The 26630-nt window shown below is 41.2% G+C and overlaps 4 protein-coding genes across 4 annotated transcripts; 1 reads left to right on the top strand and 3 right to left on the bottom strand.

Moving 5' to 3' along the window:
• Positions 1–554: 554 nt before the first annotated feature.
• On the bottom strand, positions 555–5196 carry lrr1 (leucine rich repeat protein 1). The gene is made up of 5 exons (XM_085343050.1): positions 4698–5196; positions 3182–3280; positions 1744–1996; positions 1056–1530; positions 555–955 (listed from the first exon to the last, which is right to left on the bottom strand). The coding sequence occupies exons 1-5, from the start codon at positions 4878–4880 to the stop codon at positions 700–702; spliced, it is 1266 nt and encodes a 421-aa protein (XP_085199176.1). The 5' UTR covers positions 4881–5196; the 3' UTR covers positions 555–699.
• Positions 5197–7599: 2403 nt separating this feature from the next.
• LOC146612440 (transmembrane protein 151B) lies at positions 7600–11763 on the bottom strand. The gene is made up of 2 exons (XM_085343103.1): positions 11650–11763; positions 7600–9201 (listed from the first exon to the last, which is right to left on the bottom strand). Exons 1-2 carry the CDS (start codon positions 11761–11763, stop codon positions 7600–7602), a joined length of 1716 nt encoding a protein of 571 aa, XP_085199229.1.
• A 3349-nt stretch (positions 11764–15112) lies between these two features.
• LOC146612439 (uncharacterized) lies at positions 15113–16659 on the top strand. Its single transcript, XM_085343243.1, has one exon. It carries the CDS (start codon positions 15113–15115, stop codon positions 16145–16147), a length of 1035 nt encoding a protein of 344 aa, XP_085199369.1. The 3' UTR covers positions 16148–16659.
• A 959-nt stretch (positions 16660–17618) lies between these two features.
• Positions 17619–26462, bottom strand: LOC146612438 (cleavage and polyadenylation specificity factor subunit 3). Its single transcript, XM_085342417.1, has 18 exons — positions 26392–26462; positions 26204–26267; positions 25856–25953; positions 25622–25750; positions 25366–25543; positions 25168–25257; positions 24915–25065; positions 24549–24724; positions 24303–24461; positions 23722–23868; positions 23476–23628; positions 23259–23367; positions 22970–23068; positions 22674–22768; positions 22168–22255; positions 18032–18098; positions 17800–17896; positions 17619–17720 (listed from the first exon to the last, which is right to left on the bottom strand). Exons 1-18 carry the CDS (start codon positions 26460–26462, stop codon positions 17619–17621), a joined length of 2073 nt encoding a protein of 690 aa, XP_085198543.1.
• Between the last annotated feature and the right edge of the window lie 168 nt (positions 26463–26630).

Here is a 26630-nt window from a genome sequence, read left to right as displayed (position 1 = left end):
TTTTTAAAAACCTGACGTTCCTTTTTTGCTGATTTCATGCAAACTTGTGACAAAAATGGGGAATAAATCATTTGGATCCAACAGAATAAAGTACTTAAGACATGACAATGAATACTTTTATTTAATCTTTCACATATGTAAAAATTGTGGGTCATTTGCACAGTAAAAAGCACCTCCCTTTGGTTGTTAGTCATTGACCCTGAGGCACTGTTTTCAGGAAATTTATCTAATCTTGTAATTCCCCTGTCTGATGGAAGTAGGTCAGTGGGTGAACCTGCAGTCTCTTTAAACACAAGGAAGGGAAAAAAAAATACTGTTAAGAGACTTGCCAGCAGCACAAGGTTTTGTGCTGCCTGCTATCATAACGTACAGTAAGTGCCACTCTGTTTCAGATGGAGCAAGAGGTAACATATTCATGCTTGTCTCAGAGCCCATTTTGATAAACGGAAACTGCCTCAGAACATAAATGTAAGCATATAACAAACAGCTTGAAGCTCTTTTTAAAAACACAACAAACTTAATATTGTCTTTTCACACAAAGGCAGCATAAGGAAACTACGGCAAAGCCATTTACCACTGCAGCTTCCTCTTCACGTACTCTTAGACTGTATCCCACAATGCTACCTACTGCAGCGCACACATGCGCGTGCACAGAGGTTTCTAGGCGGCAATGTTTTTCGATCAAATAGGTCTCCGTCCTCATCTGGTTCCTCTCTGGAGGGAGTTGTCTAAGAATTCGGAGTAGCAGGAAAGCGAGCAGAAGTGCTGCTCCACCGGTGCGTCTGTGCCTCCCATGTCATCCACCAGCACAACTGTGTGAGAGACTTGGTGGAGGTTCATGCTCACTGCAGTCTTGATGTAGAAACTGATGCAGATGCAACCGCAGTAACAGGTCTTGGCTATTTTGAGGTCCCGACACAAGTGAGCAGGGATAAGGTGAGGTCCATATGGGATTCTGTAAAGTGACAGAAAGAATAAAGGATTAATGAGTTTTATACTTGCTAGAGAACCACAGTGAGGTCTAAACTGGATGCAGAGCAGCATGTAAATCTAACCTGAGATTGGCCACGGCTCTGGAGGCCAACTCCTGAAGTGGAAGTGGGAATGTAAGATGCATTTTGTGGTCCAGAGGGTTGGGCTGGATGAATGGATTTCCGAACAAGTCCAGGTTCTCTAGACTCAGCTTGCGGAAGTCACCGGGCAGTACAGTCAGCTGGTTGTGTGCCGCGGACAGGAACCTCAGCTTCGAGAGTCGGCCGATGTGGAACGGCAAACACAGGAGTGCGTTATCGTCTAGTTTAAGGTTCACGAGTTCTCTGAGCTGGCAGAACTGAGCAGGGAGCGTCTGTAAGCGATTCTGGCTGAGGTCCAGGTGTTGGAGGGTCCGCTGGAGGGTGGACAGACAGAGTGCCTCGCTGAAGGCTTCCAGGTGGTTATTGTGAAGGATGAGTTCGGAAAGACAGCTGAGGTCACCGATGGTGGCAGGAAGTTTCTTGATATGGTTGTTACTGAGGTCTAGCTTGCGCAGAGCTGAAAAAAATCAAACAGAAACACCTCAGCTTAGAGAGCAGAGTCTACTCTGACACACAAATTTTCACTTTTTAGGAGTCTGGGGTCTTGAAATGGCTTTTTCCCCATGTGTGACTTGGAGCTACACCCAACTATTTATTATTGGATTTGCATAGACAAGGAGACATGGTACCTTTAACCAACTTGACTCACTTATTTTATTTATCAATTTACCTTTGAGTGAAAGCATTCGCATGTCCACGCGTGACAGTTTGCAGTACGACACCTGCAGCTGCTCCAGGGAGTGAGGGAAGTTGGAGGTGAGTGGGTAATCCTTCTTGGAGACGATAGCGAGCTTCTTCTTGGGCTGCTCTACGTCTCTGGCGCGAACAGGAGTCAGTGTGGACAGAGGAAGGCTGCTCGTGTCACTCCCTCTGTCTGCCAGACGAGCCGCCGAGAGAAAGTTCTTCAAGCTGTTGGAGTCGGCCTAGAGATAGATAAATACAGTTACTCTGGATCAGTGGATTAACAGGAAACAGCAGTTTCACGGCTCCTCAAAGGTCGCTGTGGTGCATGACTAGATTCACTGAAATATCTAACCCAGATTCCCTGACCTAGAATGCTCTGACATACTTCTTTTGAATGAACAGGATGGACTATATGCAGCTGGGAGTGAGAGATTGTCGGTTGGATAGAAAATAGAGGAGTTGGAGACAGGTTTGTGCACCTGTACAGTGCACTGACAGGTAATTTAATCCATTTACTGTAGGAGAAGTAGAATGTTTACAAAACTGTGGCCAAGCAGGTTAACCGAGGTTTGGTTTACACATTTCTCCATGTTTACCTGCTCAATTTAAAAGCCTGTGAGAAGCTGTGTGCTTTCTAAGAGTGTGACGCGTTAAACACCTCGGAGGGCTGTGCAACATAAGAAAAACAAACAATAAGTCATCTAAGCTCTCTGCTATGGCATGAACTGGGGTTGAAACTGACGTGTGTATGTGTGTGTGTGTGTGTCTGTGGTTGACAAATGAGTCAGAGAACATAAAGTTCTTTTTCCAGGACAGACAAAGAGAACAACCATTCCAAGGGCCAGCACTACAATGCAAAATTAGACTCTTAGCAAGGTACTTAGTGAGCGGGGAGGGAGCTTTAATACAGTGACATGATCCTATGACAGGGAAGTAAGCTAAGCCTACTTGCTGGCTTGAATTCTGTGTTTATATTCATTCTTCAGTGTTCTCAGAAATCTGAACACCAACTAAAAGAATAAGGCTAAGACTATTCCAGGCACATCCAACAACAGCCTGTTAATCAAACAAAGTGTCTTCTGTCCTCTGAGTTTTCCTATTACACAGACTCAAACAAGACTGCTTAGGCGGCTGAAGCAGGTTTTGTGTATTTTTCTAATATTACAGTTTAAACATCCTCATAAAATACATCACTCTGCTGTGAGAAATGTAAAAACAATGTAAAAATTACATGTTACAGTCAAACTTTTATTAACTAGCTGACTAAAAGCTCAATAAACAACCATGTAACAGTGGAATTGGACAGTTAATGCAAAACAATTTGTTTCACTCTTGTAATGTACATACATCTTCTAATTTAATTCAGGGTCTTCAGTTGTATACTCCTTACTAAGACTGCAGTCACGGTGTGCTCTATGTCATACCTTGCTCAAGCAAATGTCAACAGCAGGTTCCTTTAATCTCACAGTGGCCTTGCCTTCCTCCACAAACCAAGTGAAGAACTTCTCTATGTTGCCTTTTAGCTAGAAGAGAAATAAATGGTCAAATTTCAGCGGTGGGAAAAAACATTACACAACTTCAGGGCGGTGGTGCATCAAGCAAGTTAAGACTGGAATACTGAATTTCAACATTCAACAGCTAGGTGACAACAGCTGCAAACGTTTACATCAGAGGCTGACAAAATGAAAACAATATGACGAGGGTTTCCAGTTTAGGTCACTATTGGAAAAATAATGAATATTTTAAAAGGCAGATCTGATTAACTCCAGCAGTACTTTCCAGTGAGATTTTCCTGATGTTTGTTCTTTAGGTAAATTTGGGAATTTTTTTTTCTTTTTCTTAAATATCATTTAGTGTGTGTGCACAGGAACTAGTGAATTTCTATTTGAAAAATGATCCAATCTTTAACTCACTATGAAAACTGGTCATAGATCAATAAACTAAATGATTAATATATTAGCTGCTGGAGCTTGAAAATGAAAATAAAAGGTCTGTGTGTTCTCACTGACCAATAAACAGCACAGGCAGTGGTTTTCTGGTATTTGCGAAAAAAAAAGATTACTGGTATTAAAACTGTCTTAAATGACTTGTTAGGGTGTAATCTGTCAAACACATCTAAAACATATCTCTCATTAATGATATAAATACACTTTGAGTCAAAAATTATGTCATATGTTTTTGGCAAAGTGGCTTTTCTATATCTTTCATTTATCCAGGTAAAAAGTGTCACTGACATTAAAAATGCCTTTTACCAAAACAGGTCTAAACAAGAGGAGAGCAGAAATTGTAACAAATATAACATACTAGTTCTATAAAGATATCGTAGGTGGCCACTATAATACAGAACAGAGTCATAAAGAGAGCAGCAAAACAGGTAATTTCTCTATTTTATATATACCCCCTTACTAAATCCAGTTGACTATAGTCTACTCATCAACTTAAGGAAAGATATTAGATTTTAAAAACACATAAACATCAGCGATCACTTTTTGGCACAACACCGTAACATTTCAAGTATATTTTACTTTATTAAATATTCTAAACAATGCTGAGTCGCCGGATCAACTGATAGTTTTCACGATTTAGTAAGTTATTAACTTTTTAGAGCCGTGCCGTTGGGTTTCATTATATATTTATTTACTTTTTCCCCCTGAGTGTCTGAAAAGCAAGGCATGATGGGATAGCGTCACTTCACTTCTCATGCCATCCATGACATAACAAACAGACGCCAGAAGAAGTAAATTACACGTTTCTGGTCTTAAAATGTACTTTGAAAAATTGAGTAAATTAAATAAAATAATTAGCTTTAATCATCTTGTAATTTGCTTACTTTAGGGACCAAATAAAAACAGACGCACCACACCCAGAGATAAACATTAGCTCCAGACTGAACAGATAGTACTTGCTGTACAATAGCTTTTAAAGTAAGGAGTAAAATACCTTGTACTTTGATCCGGCTCTGTCTTTGGCTGTGCAGATCATCAAGTAGATGTTGCTGCGCTGAGTCGTCTTGTCCAAATGCTTTCCAATAGAGAGCACTGCTCTCGTCCCTTTGCCTCGACTTTTCATCCCAAACGTCGGCAGCATCCGATTCACCACCTCGACATCACACTGGAGCTTCATCGCAATCTCTTAAGTAACAGACTTAAGTCCGGCCTAACGCCGCGTCACAGTGAGCAAATGCTTGAAAAGCATACCAGGTGGAAAACTTCCGTGAGAAAGTTAGGCTAGCTCGAAGCGTTTGTGGTTAGGCTGGCGACACATCCGTGCTCGTTATGGATGTCAACAACAGACCAGCCTTTTTCACAGAGCCGCAGCTGCATTTAAACCGCTGACGAAAAAATGAGCCGGCATCTACCGCGGGGATAGTCACTTGGGTTTTCCTCGCATTAATTTGACTAAGCTACAGAGCTCAGTGAACGTTCAGTTGGTTTGTTAGCTGCCGTTAGCACAAACCTCGCGTGTATAGGGAAGTGACGTCAGGGAGGCGCGAGACCAAGCCCGCGATAAACATGTACACATACCGACCACTTCATTAGGTACTCCAGTTTGACTTAAGAAGTGCTTTAATTCTTATTTTTTTAGTGTTTTGTACAACAAATTCCTACCCTATGATCAGAATATAAAAGTAAAAATTAAGGCCATCCAAAGTTTTTTCTAATCTTCCAATATGAGTTATTATACTTTTATATTATCTTACTAGTTTTTATTTTGTTTTGACTTTTTGTTTGGGAGTTTGTAGTTTTTATTGTTTGAAAATGTTTAGTTTTACTTGGGTTTTACAAATATTTTATACTTTGATATGAATACTTATTATTTTTACAGATTTGGTATTAATGCCCATATTTATTTATTATAAGTATAACGCAAAATTCCTATAATTTCTAGCGCCTGACTGGTACAGGATCTTTAAGACTAGCTGATATTTTCGGGATTTTAAAAAGCGATCCGCCAGTGTTTAGACACACTAAACATAAACAGATTACTCATGAGTCCTCAATAAGATAATATAAAAATGAATTTAAAAATGGTTTTATTGTCACAACAAATCACTGGTTACTTCAGCTTATGTGTTCCTTCCTCCAGTTGTGTGAGTGGCCACTAGTGGACAAACTATGCAACATCAATACTAATAACATATTTATTTGGCCCTTATAAATACTGATATATCGGCAAATAACTAATATCAGCCTCTCAGATGATAATAATTTTAACAAAGATCTCTCTATAACACATATAGGTTATTTTATATAGCCTACTAATGACTTTTTGCAAATTATGTAAATGCCTGACATAAAATAAAATGAAATAAAATATTAAGTGGCCTTGTGTTTTTCAAACTACAATTTGTAGTGTGCAAATTTAGAATGGTTTTACATTAAAATTGTAAATTTGTTTATAAACATTAATCTGGTTAATATTAATTGAATAATATTGATGTGTAACAATCTTCAAAATAGAAAATCTCCTCTGAAAATAAGTGGAAAACGGAGTATTACCAACGGTGCTTTGTAGTAGGCAGATGAAAGAAAAAAATTGTTCATTCGATAATAAGAATGTCACTATTTAAACATTTTCTTTTTTTTTGTGGGGGGGGGGGGGGGGGGGGGGGGGAATCCACCAATTGTTACAATAAGTTGCATGAGTTGAATGAGATAAAAGGATTGATAACTTCCAGTTTAAAAGGATCAAATCTTTCTCCTCAGTTAAAGATCTTAGTCTTAGAACCCCAAATTTTACTAGAAATTCTTCTAGAAAAACATTTTGAAGTCTCTAACAATGCGCAGTTACTTACTATGCTAATAAGACTGGGTGAATTTAAAGTAGAGTGAATCAAAAACTTAGCTTGCTATTCAGAAAATGAACTCTCCAGTCTAAAAGGCATGCTGAATTTATTTTTGTATCAATATATGCTTCATTTGTACCACTCGTCCCTCTGGTGTTATTTGAAGTGAAGTCCCAACTCTATCTTTAGAGTTTGTGCCCTTGCAGTTAAGGACAGGAGACGTAACAGTGAGCTGTGAGTCTGAGAGTGTGTGACATTGTCGCTTTGGATCAATGTGATCAGAGAAAAAAAAAAAAACTTAACTCAGATCTTGTTTCCTTGTTTTGTCTCCTTTCTTTCTCATCTTGTGCTTTGAGGGCCCCACAGACACACATGTTATAATATTTGTTACAGTTTATTAAAAAGTCATTTTATTAGTGATAACATTCATTGGGATTTTAGACATTTTGACACCTTTATTGTTTTCACTTAGACATTCACATCACGGTCTTCAGTTCACATGTTCCACATTGTTTTTTTCTAGGTCTCAATAAAAAATAACATTAAAAAAAGTCTTTGGCTTCAACCTGGCGTGTCTTAATTTTTCAAATGGTCTGCAACAACATGCAACTTTTTAAATTTTACCTCTTTTTCTTACATGTGCCTCTGAATGGATCAACGCTCTGTAACCATAAAGGTACCTCACCCACCCACACACACCACACACACACACACACACACACACACACACACACACACACACACACACACACACACACACACACACACAATGAAAATATTTCTGCAAATGACAGATGATGAAATTAGCAGGATGCGCAGATCATGCAGCAAAGACATGAAAATTCCAAGATAAGACTCCCTGGTGTAGCAACAGGATGTGGATGAAGTTCAGTGCTATCGCTATCTGTAACTTTTTTCAAAATAAATAAATTAACACTCTTGGTTTCCTTTTGTTTTAATTTCTTTTTACTGTGAAACTTGCTAAAAGTGCATATTTGATCCACATAGCAATGAACCCCACCATACCCTCCATCATATCTGATATTAACCACTGTCTCACAAGGCCGTCTCCACACAGGATGACCCCCTCCGTACATAGTAGCGCCTCACTTCCCTCCCGCCTTCGCTGCCCTCGGACCGGTGCACAATGAGAACAGGAAAGAAGTGTGCGTCTCTGTACGTTGGTGGACTGTTGCTGAGCGCCAGCTGGCTGGAGTCCGACGGGCAGCACTGCTCGTCCGCGCAGCAGGGCTCCGTCAGATTGCTGCTGCGACTCCCTCGATGGGAGCCGTACATGCGGCAGAGGGAAAAGCGAGAAGTGTCCAAGGAGAGGTGCGAGTGGAACAGCGCTCCGCGGCAGGACAGGATGGAGGAGCAGCTGGAGCTGGTGATCGTCCTCCTCCTGCCTCCTCCAGCTCCTTGTCCGCTCAGCTCGCTGCACTGCTCGCAGTCGTCCTGGCTTTGGAGCGCTCCGTAGCTCTCAGCAGTCTGGCTGCTGTCCAGTAGAAGGCAGTTAGAGGAAGACGTGTCTTGTAATGAATTAGAAGCCCCTGTCCTCATGTTTAACAGCATCGCCTCAGAGTAGCTGGGAATCACCTGGCGATTGCAGCGTATGTGCCACTCCATCTCAGTGCTGTCCAGCGTGTCAACTCTGGGAATAACGCAACCAATATTTCTCCCCACAGGCCTGTCTTCATCTAGAGGGGAGGGGCTGCTGTGGGTGTACTCCAACCCAAACAGTTTCTCGATGCGGTAGTGCACGTAAGCAGTGCGGTACTCCGTGAGCACTCTTAGAGGCCAGGAAAGCATGAGCAGAGCTGCCAGCCAGAAGGCAACCTGGGAAGTGTACCAAGGCATGCTGTCTGGGTCTACATAGGCTAAGAGGTTTTCTCTGAAGTCCACATTCTTCAGCTGCATCCCCTCCCGAGCCTCCATGTAATCATCCAAACCTTCGATTTCAGAGAAGAACCTGGCTCTCTGGCTGAGGTAATCATTTTCTGGGCCCGCCTCGGTGAAGCTGAAACACTTGGTGAAGCGCAGGCGAATGGCTGGATGCCTCTCCAGGCCTCTAAGGTCACGTGATACATCCTTCATGCCACAGTGGCTGTAGTCAAACTCGCCCTCGGCCACGTGAGTGTTGACTCGCTCGTGGTACACCTGCGTGGTGGTGTACGCATCCCCGTTACGATACCGGGTCACCTGTCGTGTCCGCCGGACAAAATGGTAACTGATGGCTTTCCACCATATGCAAGGCTGGGCCCGCTGCATCCGAAGCACCCGCTCGTACACGCTGTCCACGTCTGCCTTGCACTGCAGCTCGCTCCTGGCCCTGCAGTGCCAGCACTCCACAATATACAGCACGTAGAGCATGAGCAGGAAGGCCAGGGGGATGTAGATGAGGCCGTCCGAGCAGGGGCTGTCGTGGTAGATCATAGCGTGTCCTCCGATGCCCACCCCAGAGGCGCCCCGCAGGGAGGAGGTAAAGGAGGATGTTAAAGAGGAGGTGAGGGCAGAGTTGAAGCTTATCTTGGTGACCCGGGTCAGCTTACACCAGGCCACTGCACCCAGGCAGCTGTACATGAGCAGGGAGAGCACCAGGCAGCGCCAGTGGGACTCCCGACAGACGCAAGCACCCAGGGACTGCTTGACTGGACGCTGCTGCAGAGAGAAAGAGAGAGCGAGGGAAAGGGATGGAAAAGAAATGAAGGGGAGAGTAATGAAAAAACACACTTAAAGCAATGAACCCGCTAAACATGGCAGCGATTTTAAGGCTCGCAGCAGAAATGCAAATGAAAGTGGTTAAGCTATAAATCGAAGCGCTTTTTCCCTACCTAAGCACAGAGAAAATCACACTGAAGGAAGAACACTGGGATTCAGCAGGGACTGTAATGTAAGTAAAACATGTACAAGTGAGTTAACCGGATCATATGCAATACCATATCAAAAACAAGAGCAATTATGAGAGCAATTAAGCAGATCAAGGGAACTTTTTTCTTGATCCTACACCGGTTACTGTGGAGGACCACCTTCTGTAGATTGTTCCTGGATAATAGCGGCTGCTTATTAAAGAGTCTTATTTTCTAATTCTCTTCTGAGTCTGGAGACAAACGTTTGTGCCTGCGGGCGCACAGAGACAGCCGCTTAACAGCAGCATACAGAGAACAATGGTGTACATGACTATGATAGAATCTGATAAAAATGTAAATAACAACGGCAGACAGCATCTGATCTTTTTAGGTAAGGTCAGGTGTATTCGTAAAAATCAGATCACCATAATAAAGGTAAAAAATAAAGTGGCAGAAATCAAGTATTGCATGATGTTGAGAGAGAAACAAGATTTATTCCTGAAAGAAAGACTCTTAATGGAAGTGTCGGCATGGATACAAGCTTTTTTCATGCTATTTTGCAAAACAAAGTTCCACCAGTTATCAATAATGGAAGCAGTTTGTTTGTTCCATCTCCAAACAACACATTTTAGTTGCATTAACAGCTAAATTACAGCTAAAGTAAATAGAGGTCGACTGTAACTGAACACAGTGGGTTCACAGTGGCTCATAGCTCTGTCTCCTCACACAAAGAAGGTCCTGGCTTCACATGCACCAGCTGGGTGAGGCTGCATGGAGCTGTATGTTCTCCGTGTACTCTGACTTCCTCCAGAAACCTGCATGTTAGGTTAATGGGTGATTCTAAACTTGCCGTAGGTGTCTGCTTGTCCAGGTTGCAGCCCTCATTTTGCCCCATAACAGCTGAGACAGACTCCATCCTCCGCAACCTCTGAATAGGATAAGCAGTTAAGAAAATTTATAGATGGACCACAGTTAATTTCAGTTATGAAGCACCAGTACTTCTCTTGAACATGTCCATTTTATTCTACTTGCAGTTGGCCTATACTGTTCTTAGTAAAGAATAAAATATATCTCAAAGCTTTTAGCTACCCAAAGAAATAGTAGGGTAAAAGTATCTTTTTTTCCACTTTTTTTCACTCTCCCTTGAGTACATGTCCTGAAAGCTTCTCTTGTTACCACTTTGTCACAAACCCATCCATCACTCTGCGGAGCACTGGGAGGTTTGGAGCGGAGCGCCCAAACAGAAACATAAAGTGCTCCCATTTGCAAAACTGAGCAGCGGTCAAACAGTCCTATTCAGCAAACACACTGGCTGAATGCTATTTCATCAGTAACACTAACAGTCAAAACTTCCAGAGTGCATAAAGAGAACCTTAGCTCAGACTATTTACTGAAATTAAATTGACTGCATTTTGTCAAGCAATTATCTGAGATTCCTGATTTCAAATGCTTAAATTTGTTTTTGTCTCGTGGTGATATTCCTCCACATTGACTACCTCTGGTGTTTTATGGAGTGAAAGGATTTATCCTGACAGCCAGCCATTCATTACTGCACTGCCACAGGGGTGGAGATGCCTTACACTGCCGGTTCCACCTGAGTTATTTGTGGAGCAAATGAGGGATTCGGTTCTTGTGAACCAGAGAGGGCGGACTTTGAAGCGGCCCAAGCCTTGTGACTGCAGACATCATAGGTGCGACATCTGAAAAAGGTTACCCTTTAATAAAAAAGAAAAGCTGACTCATATATGCTAGATCCTTGGTCATGGAGACAGTTTACAGGAAGCTGAACTCAGGAAATGTAAGGGAAAAATAGGCACAAGTTGTTTGCAACCACAGAAATGTGGTCAGAGTCATCCCCCTGCAGACAGAAGCACAGTAATTACGCGATGACAGTAAACACCAAGGGCGTGGAGGAACTAATGCAGACACATGCATGTAAACTTGTGTTGTGCAAGACTATAATCTGTGCTTTTGTCGTTACAGTACTTTTCCACATCACTCGAGTGTGCTGCCACTATGTCAAATTAACTATTGTGACATTTCAAGAAGCAATGATGCTGTTTGGCTGCAGGTGAAAGTGATGGCACAGAGATGACTGCACGGGGCACCAAAAAGGCAGTAATGAAACAAAACCGCATGTTTTGTGTGGCTTTTCCTCCTACATTTGAACAATGAACATATGGCTCTTTATTACCTACTACTTACTTTTCTGGAAGTTATCAGAGAAGAAAAAATAATGACTACATCTGTCTGCTCTTACCTCCTCCGGGACATCACTCTCAGCCGGTGAGTCCTCCTCCTCCTCTTCTCCATCAACATCATTGAGACCTCTGGCCGCCGCGTCCTCCGCAGAGTCCTGATCGGATGAGAGCATGCTGCACTTTTTCGCATGTCCGAGAGAAACTGGAAGCTCACTCCTTTTTATTCACTTGCTTCGCTCCTAATAGCGCTCCGTTCGCTCCCCCCTTTGGTGGCCCCCTCAGCCCCGAGGCGTCTGGGCCGGAGCCAGCAGGCTGCTGCTGCTGATGTTGCTGCTGTGCGGAGCGGGAGTCCCGCGCTGCTCCCGGAGGAGGGGGGCGGGGTTCAGGGAGTTCACCGCAGCAGAGACAGCAGAGGTTAACCATGATGCAGTCAGTGTACTAAGTCAGTAGCTGAAGTTACCTGAGAAAGACCATAAAAAAGGGGCATCGCTGCATTTGTTAACGCAGGCACTAAGTGGATCCGAAACGCTGGTATGAAATGTTTTACGACGACAAAGAAGACCGCACTCACTTCCGGTTAGGATCAAACGGCGTCCTTCACAATAAAAATGCATTCTTTTTTTTTTTTTTAATTGATTTAGAATAGATTTGTCAAAATATATACGTTAAATTGTTATTATTTAATCATTATATTTGAGGACAAAAGAATCTTCTAGAAATTATGAAATTTAAGTCAGTCAAGTTATAATGTTTTTATAACTAGTTACATTTTAACCAAACAACAAATACAGCCTTACAATAAGGCTAGGTTTTCTAATATGTTAGGCTATGTCTTTGTTTTTGACACATATATTTTACTTGTGTGTTTTGTTTTGCTCTGGTCGCTTTTTTTTTTTTTTTTTTTTTTTAACTTGGGTTAAGTTTGAGTACCATGTGTTTTTTTTATGTTATGATTGTGGATGGTGAATGGTTATCTGTCTCTCTGTGCTAACCCCGCCACCAATATAGCTCATTTTATTGTTTTTGTTTGTTTTTATTCCATATTTATTCCATTAATTCGATCGATCTACGGTTTTATCTTTTTTGGTTTGACCAACTTATAAAGCACTTTGCTCAACCTTGTTGCATTCAAATGTGCTATAGAAATAAAATTGACATTAAAGTCTGACATTTGCATGTCCACTAATATATGTCATATCATTTTTCAGTGATATTTATATTGGTAAGCAGTGTTGGGCAAGTTACTTTGAAAAAGTAATTAATTATAGTTACTAATTATTTCTTCAAAAAAGTAACTGAGTTGGTAACTGAGTTACAATATTCTAAAAGTAATGAATTACTTATAAAGTAACTATTGCGTTACTTTAAAAAAAATTAACCCTCTGGGGTCCAGGGTATAATTGGTCATTTTTCATTACATTTGATGTTTCCTCTACATTTCACCGTTAAAAACTATTTACTTTGCCTTGTTTGGTATCATTGTTTTCAGCACAACCTCACGTGTTTGAATTTACAGTTATGTTTTCATTTTGACATACTGTATTAATAAAATTGATCCAAAATCAGACAAAAAACATAAATCCCAAGTAGAAAAGTTTTTTGTAACAACCACAAACATGTTTATTTAATCATATTTCATAACTTTAATATAAATTGCCAATTTTAAAATCATATGCACAAGTTTCGCAGACAAAGTTATTTGCAGCCATTTACCTTTTACCCTTTTTTAAATAACCATTTCAAACTATTTACAGAACAATCAGCTGTTCTGCATTCAATAAGATGCCACACAAATTATTTGTGCCACTCCAAAAAAATAATTTCTGTCCACTATAAAGGAGAACATCACAGCCTGATACCTGCAGACAGCAGTCACCTCATTGTTATGACACACACGCACAACACTACGCACTAACTAACTACACGAGACAACACATTAACTACACACTCCAAACATGTTAAGCGTCACTGTAACGGTGGACCCAAGAAATACCAGCCGGAGCGACTTTGACAATGCAGAACTTTTTATTAAACTCGGGGTTGTACGTGGACACATATGCTCCCGTGCTCTCTTTCTCTGCTGTCACCTCCGTCTCCGTCTGTCACTGCCAACATATAAAGAGACACAATCACTGTCAGATCCCAGCACACCTGTTCACCCCGCCCCTGCGCCGCCCCGGGAGCTCACTGCGTCACTCCTCCTCTGCAGCTGGCCAAGGACCACACCCACGCCACAGTCACAAACCTCTCACATCTCAAAACTCGCTCTCTTTCTCTTTTTCTGCTCTCTCTCTCTCTCATCACTCCTAAAACTTCCCCCTCTTCCTAAACAACCAAATGTCAGGTTGCCCTATCAGTTTTTGATTGGTGGACATTGTGAATTTTTCCACCAACACCAAAGGGGTGGGTTTTTGTTTTCTTTTTTTGGTCATAAGCAGAGTGCTTGCTAGCGCTGTCCTTAGACAGTAAACTTGACAAAACTATTGAGGAAAAAACGCCATGTATATATTGTTTATCATGACTCTGGTTTTACGTGGCCTATCAACACAATTTAAAAATTCAAAATTTAAAAATATCACCTTGTTGCTTTGTCATCTTGAAGTGGTCATGTGATTGGCTTACCGACTACGACTACTTTATTCTTCCTCAGTTAAACAGCAGCACTCATGCGATTCTTTTGCCCCCTTAGCTCCAGGTGTTGTGCAAAAAAGTGATCGTTGGGCAGAAAGTGATTGCCACCCGCAGGAGCGCGCGCAGCTACTTAAAGCTGTAGCGTCCAGATTACTTACAGCTACTTCCGTGCAACTGATATAAGGTGCAGTAACCTAAACACAGCTTCAACCGTCTGTTTGTTGAAAAATAGTAACGTGACCGCTCCGCATTTTCTTGTTAGTAACGGTGTTGTAACGATAGGAATAGTAATTAGTTAGATTACTCGTTACTGAAAAAAGTAATGCCGTTAGTAACGCTGTTAGTTGTAACGCCTTTATTCCCATCACTGTTGTTAAGTCACTTAGAGTGTCCATATTTTTTACTGATGTATCTGGCTTCACCTTTCTCTCATTAAGAAGCTAGATGATAATTGATTACATATAAGTGTCTTGATTTTTAGTTTATTTATGCATGACCTCTTATTTCAGTGTTTCTACGTCCCAGTTTAAAAAGAGAGAAAGTATTCAATAAATAGCAATACTTTTTTTTTTTTTTTTATATTGGAAGTGAAGTTCGACTTGATTTGTTTCGCACGACCTCTATAGGTGAAAGTTATCAGGCTGTATTTTGGTTTTTAAGGCAGACCCATTTGTTCGGGAGAATTTGGATTTTCTTTCTTTCTTTCTTTCTTTCTTTCTTTCTTTCTTTCTTTCTTTCTTTCTTTCAGTCCACACTCCACACCAGTTGGTGGCGGTAATGCACCATTTTGCTGTTTGCCGACCGCCAGTAAGCCCTATACAGAAGAAGAAGACAAAAACTCCCCGAGATTACCCGACACACGCTTCGAACATAGCACTCGTCAGAGGAAACATGGCGGAGGTCAGGAGTTGTTTTGGAAGGAGGGCGCACGGTTTCTTACACAAATTAAATAACTACTGCCTACGTGTCAGCCACAGTAAACACGAGAAAGGTGCCTCACACGGTTCGCCTTTGCCAGCAGGGCTTCTTTGGGGTGATAGTCATAATGGCAGGCCGTATGGAGCCAAAGACGCCGCGCACACAGACCGTGCTCTAGCTTCTCGGGACGGTTACACAAGTGTAAAGCCGGTGCTTGGTGCTATTTGGGAGAACGGAGCGGTTGCAGAAAATTACCATTACTATGTTCCTGAGGAGTTTTCTCTTTATAATAAGAACCAGGTACAAAGAGAAAACAGGAATCTGTCTCGACAGTGGAGACGCGCCGGGTTTTGGAGGACTTCGCCCCGCACTTTCCGCCGACAGCAGAGCCCTTATAGTCAGCATTTGTACTGGCAACACGGGCAGCGGTCATTTATCAGGGCTTACAGCGGTGATGGATCCGAGCCTCTTTACAAAACCAAAACTGGCTACTATGATATCCTTGAAGTGGCACCTTCCGCCACTCGAACCCAGATAAAAACAGCGTACTACAAGCAGTCCTTCACCTACCACCCGGATAGAAACACTGGCAGCGAAGAGGCCACAGTCCGCTTTTCGGAGATCAGCGAGGCCTACACCGTGCTGGGAAACAAGGGGCTCAGGAAGAAATATGACCTGGGACTATTGAGTCTGGCAGACCTCACCACTACAGTCAGGCCTTCCGTCAAGGACACGAGCGGGAGCGCAGGCAGACGGCAAACCGACAGCCGACGCTCCGTGGTGGACCCAGACGGCCGAGGAGGCATCTTTGATTTCGACCAGTTCTACAAGTCCCACTACAGCGAGCAGCTGCAGAGGCAAAGAGACATCCGAGTCCGCAAAGAGGAGATACTGAAGAAGAAACAGGACACTATAGGCGAGAAGGAAATGGGCAAGATGATGGAGCTGGGAGTTGGTATGCTGCTGGTGGTAGCCATAGGTTTACTAATCAACTTAAAACGGGGATGAATAAATCTGCTGGGAAATGAGGGACACTGTGGTCCCCCTTGAAACTCCTCCACTGATCACACTATTAAACATTTCACCTAATTTTAAGTCGGGTAGTAAATTGTCATGAAAATAAACAACAAGCATCCATTAGTTAAAGCTTTTTTTTTCCCCCGTTCAAATGTGTTGTTAAAAATAGCTCATTCTGGAGCTTTGATCAGCAAAAAAAGTTATATGTGCAACATGCACATTTGCTGTTTGTGAATACATCATATAGAAGAGGTTAAATATGACAAAATAGAAATCACTTGTGGTCTTGGTTCATCCTGTATTACCTTTTGCACAGCAGCGCTTCGGTGGTTGGTTTACAACCGTTCACTTCAGCTCCTTTGGCTTTAATAAAGTCATTTGTCTGGTAGAAATTATACAAATGTTAATGACAAGCCAAGCTTCAATGGTAATGTGTTACTATTTATGACATATTTATAGTAATATAAGTAAAGGGTGTGGTAATATCTTGAAAGTCCAGCCAAAATGGGAATTAAAGCAACTTTATGGTTAAAATCAGATGGTTATTTTTAAAGAATGTGCCTTTGATTATATTTATTGTGAAATTACTGGGTATATTTTTTCAGATATTTAATGAATAAAAGACTTATGGGCACTGTTTGTGTTGCCTCTTTTTATTTGATTTTGTCAATGCATGTAGTGCTTTTAGTGAGAACAGATTTTAAAACAAAAATAAATATTAAATTACATAAAACAAGCATGTGTATGTCCAAAGATCACACGATTACAATGAATACTGTATATTTAAAATCGACAAAAGTAAACACAACACTGTTTTTAAAGTAGAAGCCTTCTTAAAACAACAAATACTTACAGCACATGTAGTGCATTTAGAAATTCACACACATCACATTTAAAAGTAAACAAGTCATATCAGTGCATATTAATAATGAACTCAGGTCAAATGAAACCTGCAGTGAATCTACACTCAAACGCAGTTAACATAATGATGTATTTTATAATTAAAAGTGCTTACAATACAAACAACACAAGAATCTGTTAAATAACATCACATAGCTTATTCTCGCAAGTCAGTCTTGCTCACTTGTTACTGTGTTTCTTCAGTCTGTGAAACAGCTCTGTAAACTGTGGAACAATTTCAGAATGTTCCTCTGTAAAATTACGAAGACTGTCTCATCATCTACAATACATAAAACAGACAATCTGGTGGATAAACATGACTGTTCCAACTTTCCTAAGAAGTGATGCTGCCATCCAAGTAAAAATGAGCTCGTCTTGAGCTAATCATACATTTTCTCAGTTTAAACATTTGATGCTTTCTATGCTCTGTGGATAAAATGTGTTTTTCAATGCAAATCACAGCATTTTGTTTTTAATCTACATTAACACGATGTCCCAACTGTGTGTGTATATCTGATCACTAACAATGTCTGGAGACCCGCAGGCAGGTGTGTGTCTTTCTTCAGATAACGGGGTTTAGAGCGTCATAGAGCCGCTGCACCGCCAGTTCCACCATCTCTCTGAGTGAATCGTCCTCTGTGCATTCATCTTCGTAGCACACAGACTGGTGAGGGGATAAGAAGTCAGCGACATACTCAAACACCAAATCAGCAGCTCCCATTAACAGGACAAAAGACCCTCACCCTTGTTTTCAAGCAAATGTGCACCGTCTTCCCGTCCACAGTCACAGAGATGATTTTACCATCGCTGAAGTTCACGCATTCTTCTCCAAACATGTCCCTGAAAACAGACAGCAGACAAATAACATAATTCATTAAGAGCTTAGCAACTATTTATCCGAGGAACTTCATTTCCACAAAAATATTCATGCTACTGCATTATAAAAATGTTTTATGGATTTATTCTGTCACTTACTGCAACATGACTTCTAGCCGAGTATGGAAAACATCCATGTCCATAGTGCTGCTCTGGGTCTCCATCACTGCTCATAAGGCAGAAAGCAGATCACTGGCATTAACCAGATAGCACCCGCCTCAAACTTACAGCAGCAACTAAACACACGTGTACACCACGTGCTTAATGGCGCTTTGTTAACTGTGTTTAAAAGATGGATGTAACATCGAGTTCTGAAATGTGAAACCAATGCAGTACTTCTAATGGCCCTTAGGGGGCGACTCCTCTTACAGCAAAAAATGTCAGTTTTTATGTTATAATTTCCCTGCTTTTCATTTGATTTATGACTTTAGTAAAAACATTCTTCAATTAAAGACTAAGACTATATATCTTTTAAATATTTTTTTAAAATTATGGTCACATGTAACATAATATATATGACAAAGTATAGTATGCTTAATTATTTGCAGTATCTTATCTGATTTATTATGAGAATGTAATGCCTGATCATTTGCACCCAAAACATCAAAAATGGGGGCAAAAGGGAGGAGATCGCGTTTAATCGATTATAACACGAGGTCCGAAATATAAGTGCTGACATGAGTAGTGTCCACAGAAACCTCTGAATCTCAGCTAAAAGCTCATGTAAACCATGTCTGCAAACAACAAACAAAGCAAAGACACCAGACAGTTAAAAGAGCAGTTACGTCACCATGAATCTGTGGACAGGTAATATCCATATCTTGATTTAGGATTTTCTGGACTTAAATGGGAACCAAAGCATATTTTCAAAGGTGTTATATGCTATAAAACAGCGGTCTCCAACCTTTTTTGCGCCACGGACCGGTTTATGCCCGACAATATTTTCATGGACCGGCCTTTAAGGTGTCGCGGATAAATACAACAAAATAAAACTAGTACCGGTACCGAAAAAAAGAAAATTTATTCATAACACACGTGAAGAGACCCAGGAAAACCGAGTAAACAATAAAAACGATAACAAAACAACGCTGAAAACCGATAAAAACCCTGAAAACTATACATTTCACACCTGAGCCTCAACTCTCGCGGCCCGGTACCAAACGACTCACGGACCGGTACCGGTCCGAGGCCCGGGGGTTGGGGACCGCTGCTATAAAATACTTTTAAAAATTAGGTGAGGGAAATAAAAAATCAAATTTTCTATGTTTGAGTCACAGTAACTTCTGCAGTAATATTTACAGCTCTGATGACATCTCACCAGTGTTAGCTTTATTTTGACACCAAGACTGTTTACACAGAGTTTGTAATTGCAGAGAAATACATTTATTTTGGTCATTTCATTTTCGAGCAGGAAGGTCACCCTTCTTGTTATACCCTTTAGATGAATACAGAGTTTTTTAATTAAATACATATTCTTTAAATAATGTTCCCTTTTATAAAAAGTAGGATGATTAAAAAAAACTAAACATTTATTATAGCTCTGTCACGTAGAAAAAAACCTGTCTTTTTTCTGTGGTCTGTTATATAACATTAGGGGTATTCGTGGCAATTAACTTTTTAATCGACTAAGCGGGTCAAGTAAGAAACACTTAAATATTAAGTTAAATTTGAAAACTGTTTAAAAAAAAATATATCCCCATTCCACATTTCAAAATGTCATGTGACAATCTGATTGGCTTAGGAGTGATGATGTCACAAGGATCTTTGATCCTTTGAAGTTTTTCCTTAAGTAGGGGTGAGAAACAGCAATTTTTAGTTCGTTTGTTTGCAGCCTTCAAACGTTCACTACAGAAAAATTTGGAAACCTCTCAGAGTCATCGGATACAAACGCCAACATGTATCCAAGATTACGGCAACCAAGACAAAAAGATTACGCCGCCTCTCCTTCAACGCATGGCCGGCCAATTTCTCCAAATGGCCTCTTATCCATCCAAAGGGCATTACAGGAGAGTAGGAATGAAAACAACCATCTCCAGAACAAAATTCAACAAATTGAAGAAGAAAAACGTCACCTGGAGAAGAAGTGCTTACAAATGGAAGCACAAAACAAACACCTGGAAGAAACACTACAGCGCCAGCCCGACATCAACATTATTAATGAGGGCTGGGGGATCAAGTTTGCTCAAGCCAGAGAGCAGATTGTATTCCTCATCAAAGAAAACAAGAAAAAGAGCGCTGAAGTTAAAGAAATGTCCGAGCAGCTTCAAGGCAGGAAAGCGACGATTGATAAGATAGAGTGGGATCTGCAATACATGGACCAAAAGAATCACCTGCTCCAAAAAAAGCTTGATGAAGCTGAAGAAAAAAATAAAGAAGTCCTCCAACAGAAGGAACAACAGGACACAAAGCAAAACGACCTGCAGCGCGAACTCCAAGGCATGCAGGAAAAGTACAGAATGGTGAAGGTAAGGTTGGATCAAACACTGGTCCAAAAGAAAGACCTCCTTCAAGAGAAAGAGCAAAAGCAAGAAAGACTGACAGAAGAAAAGTGCATTATCAAGGACTTTGAGAGTAAAAATCAAAAAATGCAAGAATTCTGTAATGAACTGAAGGTCAAAACAAGTGAGCTGGAGGGAGAAAAGGAAACACTGGAAAAACGATGCTCACAGATGCAGAAAAGGATCGATCAAATGGCAAAAAACAACTCAGAGCTCATTAAGGGGATATTGTTGGAATTCAACAACTTGAAGCGGGAAAACACAGAAATGCAGGCCCAAAAGCAAAAATAAGACAGAACACATGAAGACCTGCAGTGTACGCTCCGCGATATCCAGAAAAGAAATGAGCAGCTAGAAGGCCTGCACAAAGAAGATCAACTGAGAAATGCAGACCTGCAGAAGGCAAAGCTGACACAGGAGGCAACATCCAAAGACCTCAAAGAAAAGCTTGAAGAAACACAAGCAACATTAGAACAGGTGGAACAAACATGCAAGAAACTTGAGAAGTAAAACACCGAAACCATCGATGAGTTGAGAACCCTCATCCTGGAGAAAAAGGCCCTCGTGGAAAAGTCCATGAAAAAGAAGAAAAAATTCTTCAGCTTTTTCCGGAAGAGGGACAATACTGCTTCTTCAACTGATGTAGCCTCGTCTTGCTCCACCTCTGTTCACCCCCCCAACCAGTCCCGGCAGTTGACTGCCCCCTCCTGAGCCTGGTTCTGCCGGAGGTTTCTGCCCGTTTTAAGGCAGTTTTTCCTCCCCACTGTCGCCTAGTGCTTGCTCAGAGGGGATTGTTGGGGTTTTCTCTCCTCTACCTTGTTTCTTTATTTACTTGTTAACTTTTTTGCTCTTACTTCATTTTACCTTGTTTCTTTATTTACTTGCTTGTTTAACTTTTTGTTCAACTTATCTAACAAAATAAACCAGTTGGATTTATCCTTTGAGTATTGTTCATCTAATCTTTACAGAGTTTTTCCAAAACACTTTCAAACATTCAGATCTGTCTTTCATTTTCTTCTTGAAACCTCATGAACGGTGAACTAAAAACTCTGGAACATGGTTTGAAACACTGAAATTGTTTCAGCTGAAACTGGCAAGTCATACGTGCATGTGTGAGAGTCACAGGTTATATGGTGTCACTAGTCCGGTCATCATGTTTAGGCTCATTCACTCCAGAATTATTTAGGCCAAATCTTTAAAACTGTGTCATTGCACACACTTTTCAATCACACAAATGCAGGATTAAAGACAATAATTCCCAAAAAGTGTGACATGAAGCAACTCCAGGTGTTTCATGGGTATTCGTGATAACAGTCCCATATATAAAGTTCTGAGTGAACTGTTAATATAGTGCATGAGTACTTTGTGCACAGAACCCAATCCATTTGTGCAGTTTCTGGATGCTAGACCATAATAGGTGTATTACACATCCAAAGGTCCTGATTATAGCAAGGAGAAAAACAAAGGGGAACTTAATATGTCATAAAAACCAAAAACTAACAAGGAGTGCATGATCATCGACCAAAAGAAATGATTAAAGAAACAATCTAATGGCCAGAATCACCAAGACTATGACTTCTATGACATCAGGTGGATTGGGGATTTCAACAGCCCTTAGCTCAAATGTCACAGCCAAACTGTTTCATTTCAGGCTTCAAAGTGTGTGTGAACAAACCAGTGTGCGATTTCATCTTACCTACATCCATCTTTTATATGGGTCTATATAACCAAGCTGACCTTTTTGAGCCTTTGGGTTGGACTGCACCTCCAGTACCACGGTGGTGACAGCATCAGCATACATGTCATTTAGAGGGTTAGCTATCCACTGAAACAGCAGATAAAGACAAATTAATAAAACACAAGTCCCAAGCTGTCTCTGAGCATCACAACGTACACTCCCTTTAAAAATCTGTGGCTAGGAGCAGAAATAACCAATCATAAAGTTGTCCCTTAGATTTTATATGGCTACAAAGGAGAGTGATCCAGTCAATAGTCTGCACCGAACCAAACCCAGGATTGTAGTTCACTGGACACATGCACGTGGAAAGCAGCAGAAAACATAAATGAGTAGTTGCTATTACGTGGCACACTGGTGCAGTGTTCACCTTCTTACCTTGTTAAAAGGATTATTAGAGTGTTTCAGTGATATCAAACCCTGTGTCTATCCTCTAAAGAAATACATTTAGGACTCCCAGTTTTGCACACTGGTGTGAAAAGCACAGCGCTACGTTGTGGGCTCTCACCTCTAGCAGCACCATGCCGGCCTCTTGGATTAGAGTGATGTTTTTAAAGATCTTCAAAGTGTTCTTCTCAGTTCCGTCCAGCTCTTCAACATCACCTGAGAAAGACGGTCACCACTACGGGGTAAAAATCACTCACACGCTGACAAAACTCAAAAGGTTGCAGTACGTGTCAAACTGCAACAATGTGGGCAGTTGTGTTTTTTTGTTTCTTTTTATGAGTTTGGATGGTCTCAGACAGTCTACTGTCTGCAGAGATGGTCATCGAGATTCCCACAGAAATGGTCACGCAGTCTTACCTGTGAGATTCCTCAGATGGCAGACAAGCAGTGAGTAGGGTCCAGTGAAGGGGATGGCCTGGGTCTGTTTCACTGTACTCATGGCCAGCTCTGTGTACGCTGCAGAACAGACAGATCAGGTCAGTACAGCTCCGAGAGGAGGAATGTTTCATTCATTCATTCATAGTCTACTTTGGTTTAGTTTTGAGGCCAAATACCCCAAAACAATGACAGAGTCATGAAGCATCAACGCTACTAAAATGCTTTGGTGGCCCTGTTCTCCATCTGGGGACAATGAAAGTGAACTTACTGGAAAGGTCAGAGGGATTGAGGATGTGGTAGTTGAAATTCTTCTTCACCAGTATGCCTGATACCCTTTGACCCTGAACACACTTCTTATCAGCCAGTGAGCCCATCACCTGAGAAGAGAAGTGTATCCATTTTCAGTGGATTTGTCATTTTTAACAGTGTCATTAAAAAGCATACGCACAATTCAGCGACTGCTGATCACAAAAAGCGTACTGCACCTTAGCCAGCTTCTCTCCTCTGAAGTTCAGCGTGACAGCCTCAGTGTTGCGAGGGTTGTGGACTTCGATGTGAACCTCGTCGTTATCCTCGTACTCTCTGATCAGCGCGGCTTTCAGGCGCGCCATCTCATTCTGCTCCCCATGTACCAGGATCTGAAATTAAACATGTGCAACATTTTATGCAAAGGACAAAAAAAGACGAGTCAAGAGAACTGTGAATTTCACCACACTGTTTTCTTCTCATACCACATGTGGCGGTTTGAGGGCTCTGATGAACTCGCTGGTCTGCTGGTAATCAGTGTGGGCGGAGAAGGAGATGTAGTCCACCGACATCTTTAGCTGCAGCTTCTGTCCCGACATGGTGGTGATCTCCTCGGGCTCAGACATGATGTGCTGTAGAGTGTGCAAATAACTGAGGACTGATTTTACAATTATCTTCTTGATAAATCATTTAGTCAGTGAAAGGATTTAGAAAATAGTTAAAGAAAATGGCACGTAAATTGCTTTTAGAGCCTTCAGTTTGATTGCTTTGCCAAATTAATGACCTAAAAACTTCACATGTTCGATTCATTTTTATTAGAGAAAATGAACAAAGAACACTGAAAACTTTTTTTCCTTCTTCTTGTGGCAACTTAATTTATTTTCTTTAAAAAATGAGTAATTCCTGTCTTTTGTCACAGCTTCTGAGTTTTAAATTTGATGGCTTGAAAATTGCTGTAAATAACGGCAATCTGGTGCAATTGAATCAGCATATCGATTATTAGATCACAGCATCTTTTCCCACTTTGCTCAGAAAATTTTTTTTTGCTGTCCTGCTGTGCTCTAACCTTGGCGAGTGTGCCCTCCACGCAGTAACCGGCGATGATAACTCCATTCCTCTTGTCGGTGCACCAGCTCTCAAAGAGCTCCCTGGAGAGCCCGCTCTGCATCATGCCCGGAGACGCCATCACCACGCTGGGGCCAATATCATCAAAGTGATCCATGCTCTGGAAAGAATAGACAGTGCTGCTTTATTTTTGGAGAGAGACAGTCAAGCCTGAGAATATGCACAGGGTTTCTGTGACAGTCTCTACCTTCAGATTGCTGATATGCTTGAAGACAAAAGGGTTGTTGATATTTATGGCCTTGCGGATCTTGTCGTTCATTGCGTTAACATATGTCTGGTACACAGCCATGCACTTCTTGGCCAGGGAAGAAGCATAATAGATGGGGATGTCATGGAGCTCTGGGTGATTCTGCCAGTACTCGTCTGCAAGAGAACATTAAACCCAATCTTACAGACTTCTATGAGTGATAATGGGATAAAGAGAAGACAAATAACCAAAGTCATAACTATCAGAGGAAATCCAGTGCTAAACATAAATTTGAACATTGAGGTTAACAATATTGACACACATTATCACATTTTCAGTATCAGGGAGTCAAACATGACTTCTAACCCAAGATAAGCAGCAGTTCCTGTGCTCGTCCCAAAGCAAACACAGGGATTAAACAGCGACCCTCTCTGTTGACAATGTCATGGACGGTGTTACAGAACCGAGCTTCTCGCTCTTCCCTTTTTTCATGGATGTGAGTGCCGTAGGTGGACTCCTGCAGAAAGACAAATAATAGTTTCTGACTATGTTTCGATCACCTACGGAGCCTTTTAAAAAGGTGTTCAATGTGACTTATTATAGTTAAATAATGTCATACTATGATTAAGATGTCAGGTTTGACACTGGGGATCTCAGCTGCCATGAGGTGCCTGTCTTCTTGGCGGGAAAAGTCTCCTGTGTACAGAAGCTTTGGAGGGAAAAGGAGATGGGGAATATACATGTAGGTTAGCTTTTTTTTAAAAATTAAGCGAACAATCCTTTCTTATCATTATCGATTAAACAACAGCAATTTTACTTTGACTCCAGCTATTTCGATCATGAACATAGCAGCTCCCAGCACATGACCAGCGTGGTAGCACCAAAACTTGATCCCAGCCACCTCTTTGACCTCGTGGAAGTTGATTGTCTCTATCTTGTCCATGCTCTCCTCCAGGTCGGTTTCAGTGTAAAGCATGTCATCTGCCGAGATGTTACTGCAATAATAATAAAAATATGACTGTATGCTGCACTGCAATTAAAAGGTAATTGTCTCTAGGCACCTTTGCCCCTACCTGACTTTAACATAGTCTGATAGGAGCCAGCGGTAGATGGCTTTAGTGGCATGAGTCATGAAGGTCCTCCCTTTAAAGCTGGTCTTCTGGAGGAACCAGGGCAGAGCTCCACAGTGATCCAGGTGGAAGCTGAAATGAGAACACATAAAACCAGCAATAATTAGAGATCTAAACTGTCGTTTCTGTGCAGGAAAAATGTGAAAATGTAAAGGAGACAGGGCAGTTGAGCCTCACTGGCTGATCAGCAGCAGGTCTATCTCAGCTGGGTCAATCAAATCTATGTATGGGAGAGCGTCCATCCCCTCCAATCCAGGGTGAATGCCGCAGTCCAGCTGCCACACACAAATACAGCTTTGTTCATTTAAATCCAATCTGCATCAATGCTGCTTTCGGACATGAAATACTACAATGGCAACTATATGTCAAAATATATAAAATAATAAAATTAATTTAATTGTATTGAATGAATGGATCAAAAACAAAAAATTGCACTTTGTACTCCTTCAAACAGGTAACCGTAATATAGTTATTATTGCTATTGATATAAGTGTATAACCAATTATTTGTTATTATTTATTTTACCATAATTTTCCTTCCTTTGAACTCCAGGATAATGCATGACCGCCCAACCTCCTGCCCAGCACCGCTGCAACATGAGCCAAATACGGTATCAGTGCATGTATGTGGTTTTATGGTGGCACAATGAATCAGCCATAAAATATAATATTTATATGTATGTGCATATATCTAAAAAATAGAAATTAACTCACAGTGGACGAATCAGGAGCTGGTCGCTTTCCTCGGCAGGGACAATTATCTCTATTTTGCGTTTTGTGGCCATTCTGTTCTAAAATTTTAGTGTCATTTTTAAAATACAAAAAAATAAAATAAAATAATAATAACAAATCCGATAATACTGCACTCAATGTGTTTTCTGAATGAACTTCCGGGGGCGTGTCCAAAATACGCCCGACTGGAATCAAGTCGTGTGACAGAAGTTCCGAGACGC

The sequence above is a fragment of the Diplotaxodon limnothrissa genome, linkage group LG19 (genome assembly GCF_057381915.1).
Source record: "Diplotaxodon limnothrissa isolate DT_005_m linkage group LG19, D_limnothrissa_male_GT1.1, whole genome shotgun sequence".
Classification (NCBI taxonomy): domain Eukaryota; kingdom Metazoa; phylum Chordata; class Actinopteri; order Cichliformes; family Cichlidae; genus Diplotaxodon; species Diplotaxodon limnothrissa.
This window is presented reverse-complemented; position numbering and strand designations above follow the sequence as displayed.

Excerpts from the sequence above, each read along its gene's own strand:
- lrr1 (XM_085343050.1), bottom strand. The coding sequence starts at position 4,880 with ATGAAGCTCCAGTGTGATGTCGAGGTGGTGAATCGGATGCTGCCGACG. Across the intron at positions 1,997-3,181 it reads TTGACATTTGCTTGAGCAAG|GCCGACTCCAACAGCTTGAA; the intron begins GTATGACATAGA and ends ATCTATCTCTAG. Across the intron at positions 1,531-1,743 it reads GCGAATGCTTTCACTCAAAG|CTCTGCGCAAGCTAGACCTC; the intron begins GTAAATTGATAA and ends GATTTTTTTCAG.
- LOC146612438 (XM_085342417.1), bottom strand. The coding sequence starts at position 26,462 with ATGGCCACAAAACGCAAAATAGAGATAATTGTCCCTGCCGAGGAAAGC. Across the intron at positions 25,751-25,855 it reads GACCTGCTGCTGATCAGCCA|CTTCCACCTGGATCACTGTG; the intron begins GTGAGGCTCAAC and ends TTCTCATTTCAG. Across the intron at positions 17,897-18,031 it reads CGGCTAGAAGTCATGTTGCA|GGACATGTTTGGAGAAGAAT; the intron begins GTAAGTGACAGA and ends GTCTGTTTTCAG.
- LOC146612439 (XM_085343243.1), top strand. The coding sequence starts at position 15,113 with ATGGCGGAGGTCAGGAGTTGTTTTGGAAGGAGGGCGCACGGTTTCTTA.
- LOC146612440 (XM_085343103.1), bottom strand. The coding sequence starts at position 11,763 with ATGCTCTCATCCGATCAGGACTCTGCGGAGGACGCGGCGGCCAGAGGT. Across the intron at positions 9,202-11,649 it reads AGAGTGATGTCCCGGAGGAG|CAGCGTCCAGTCAAGCAGTC; the intron begins GTAAGAGCAGAC and ends TTCTCTCTGCAG.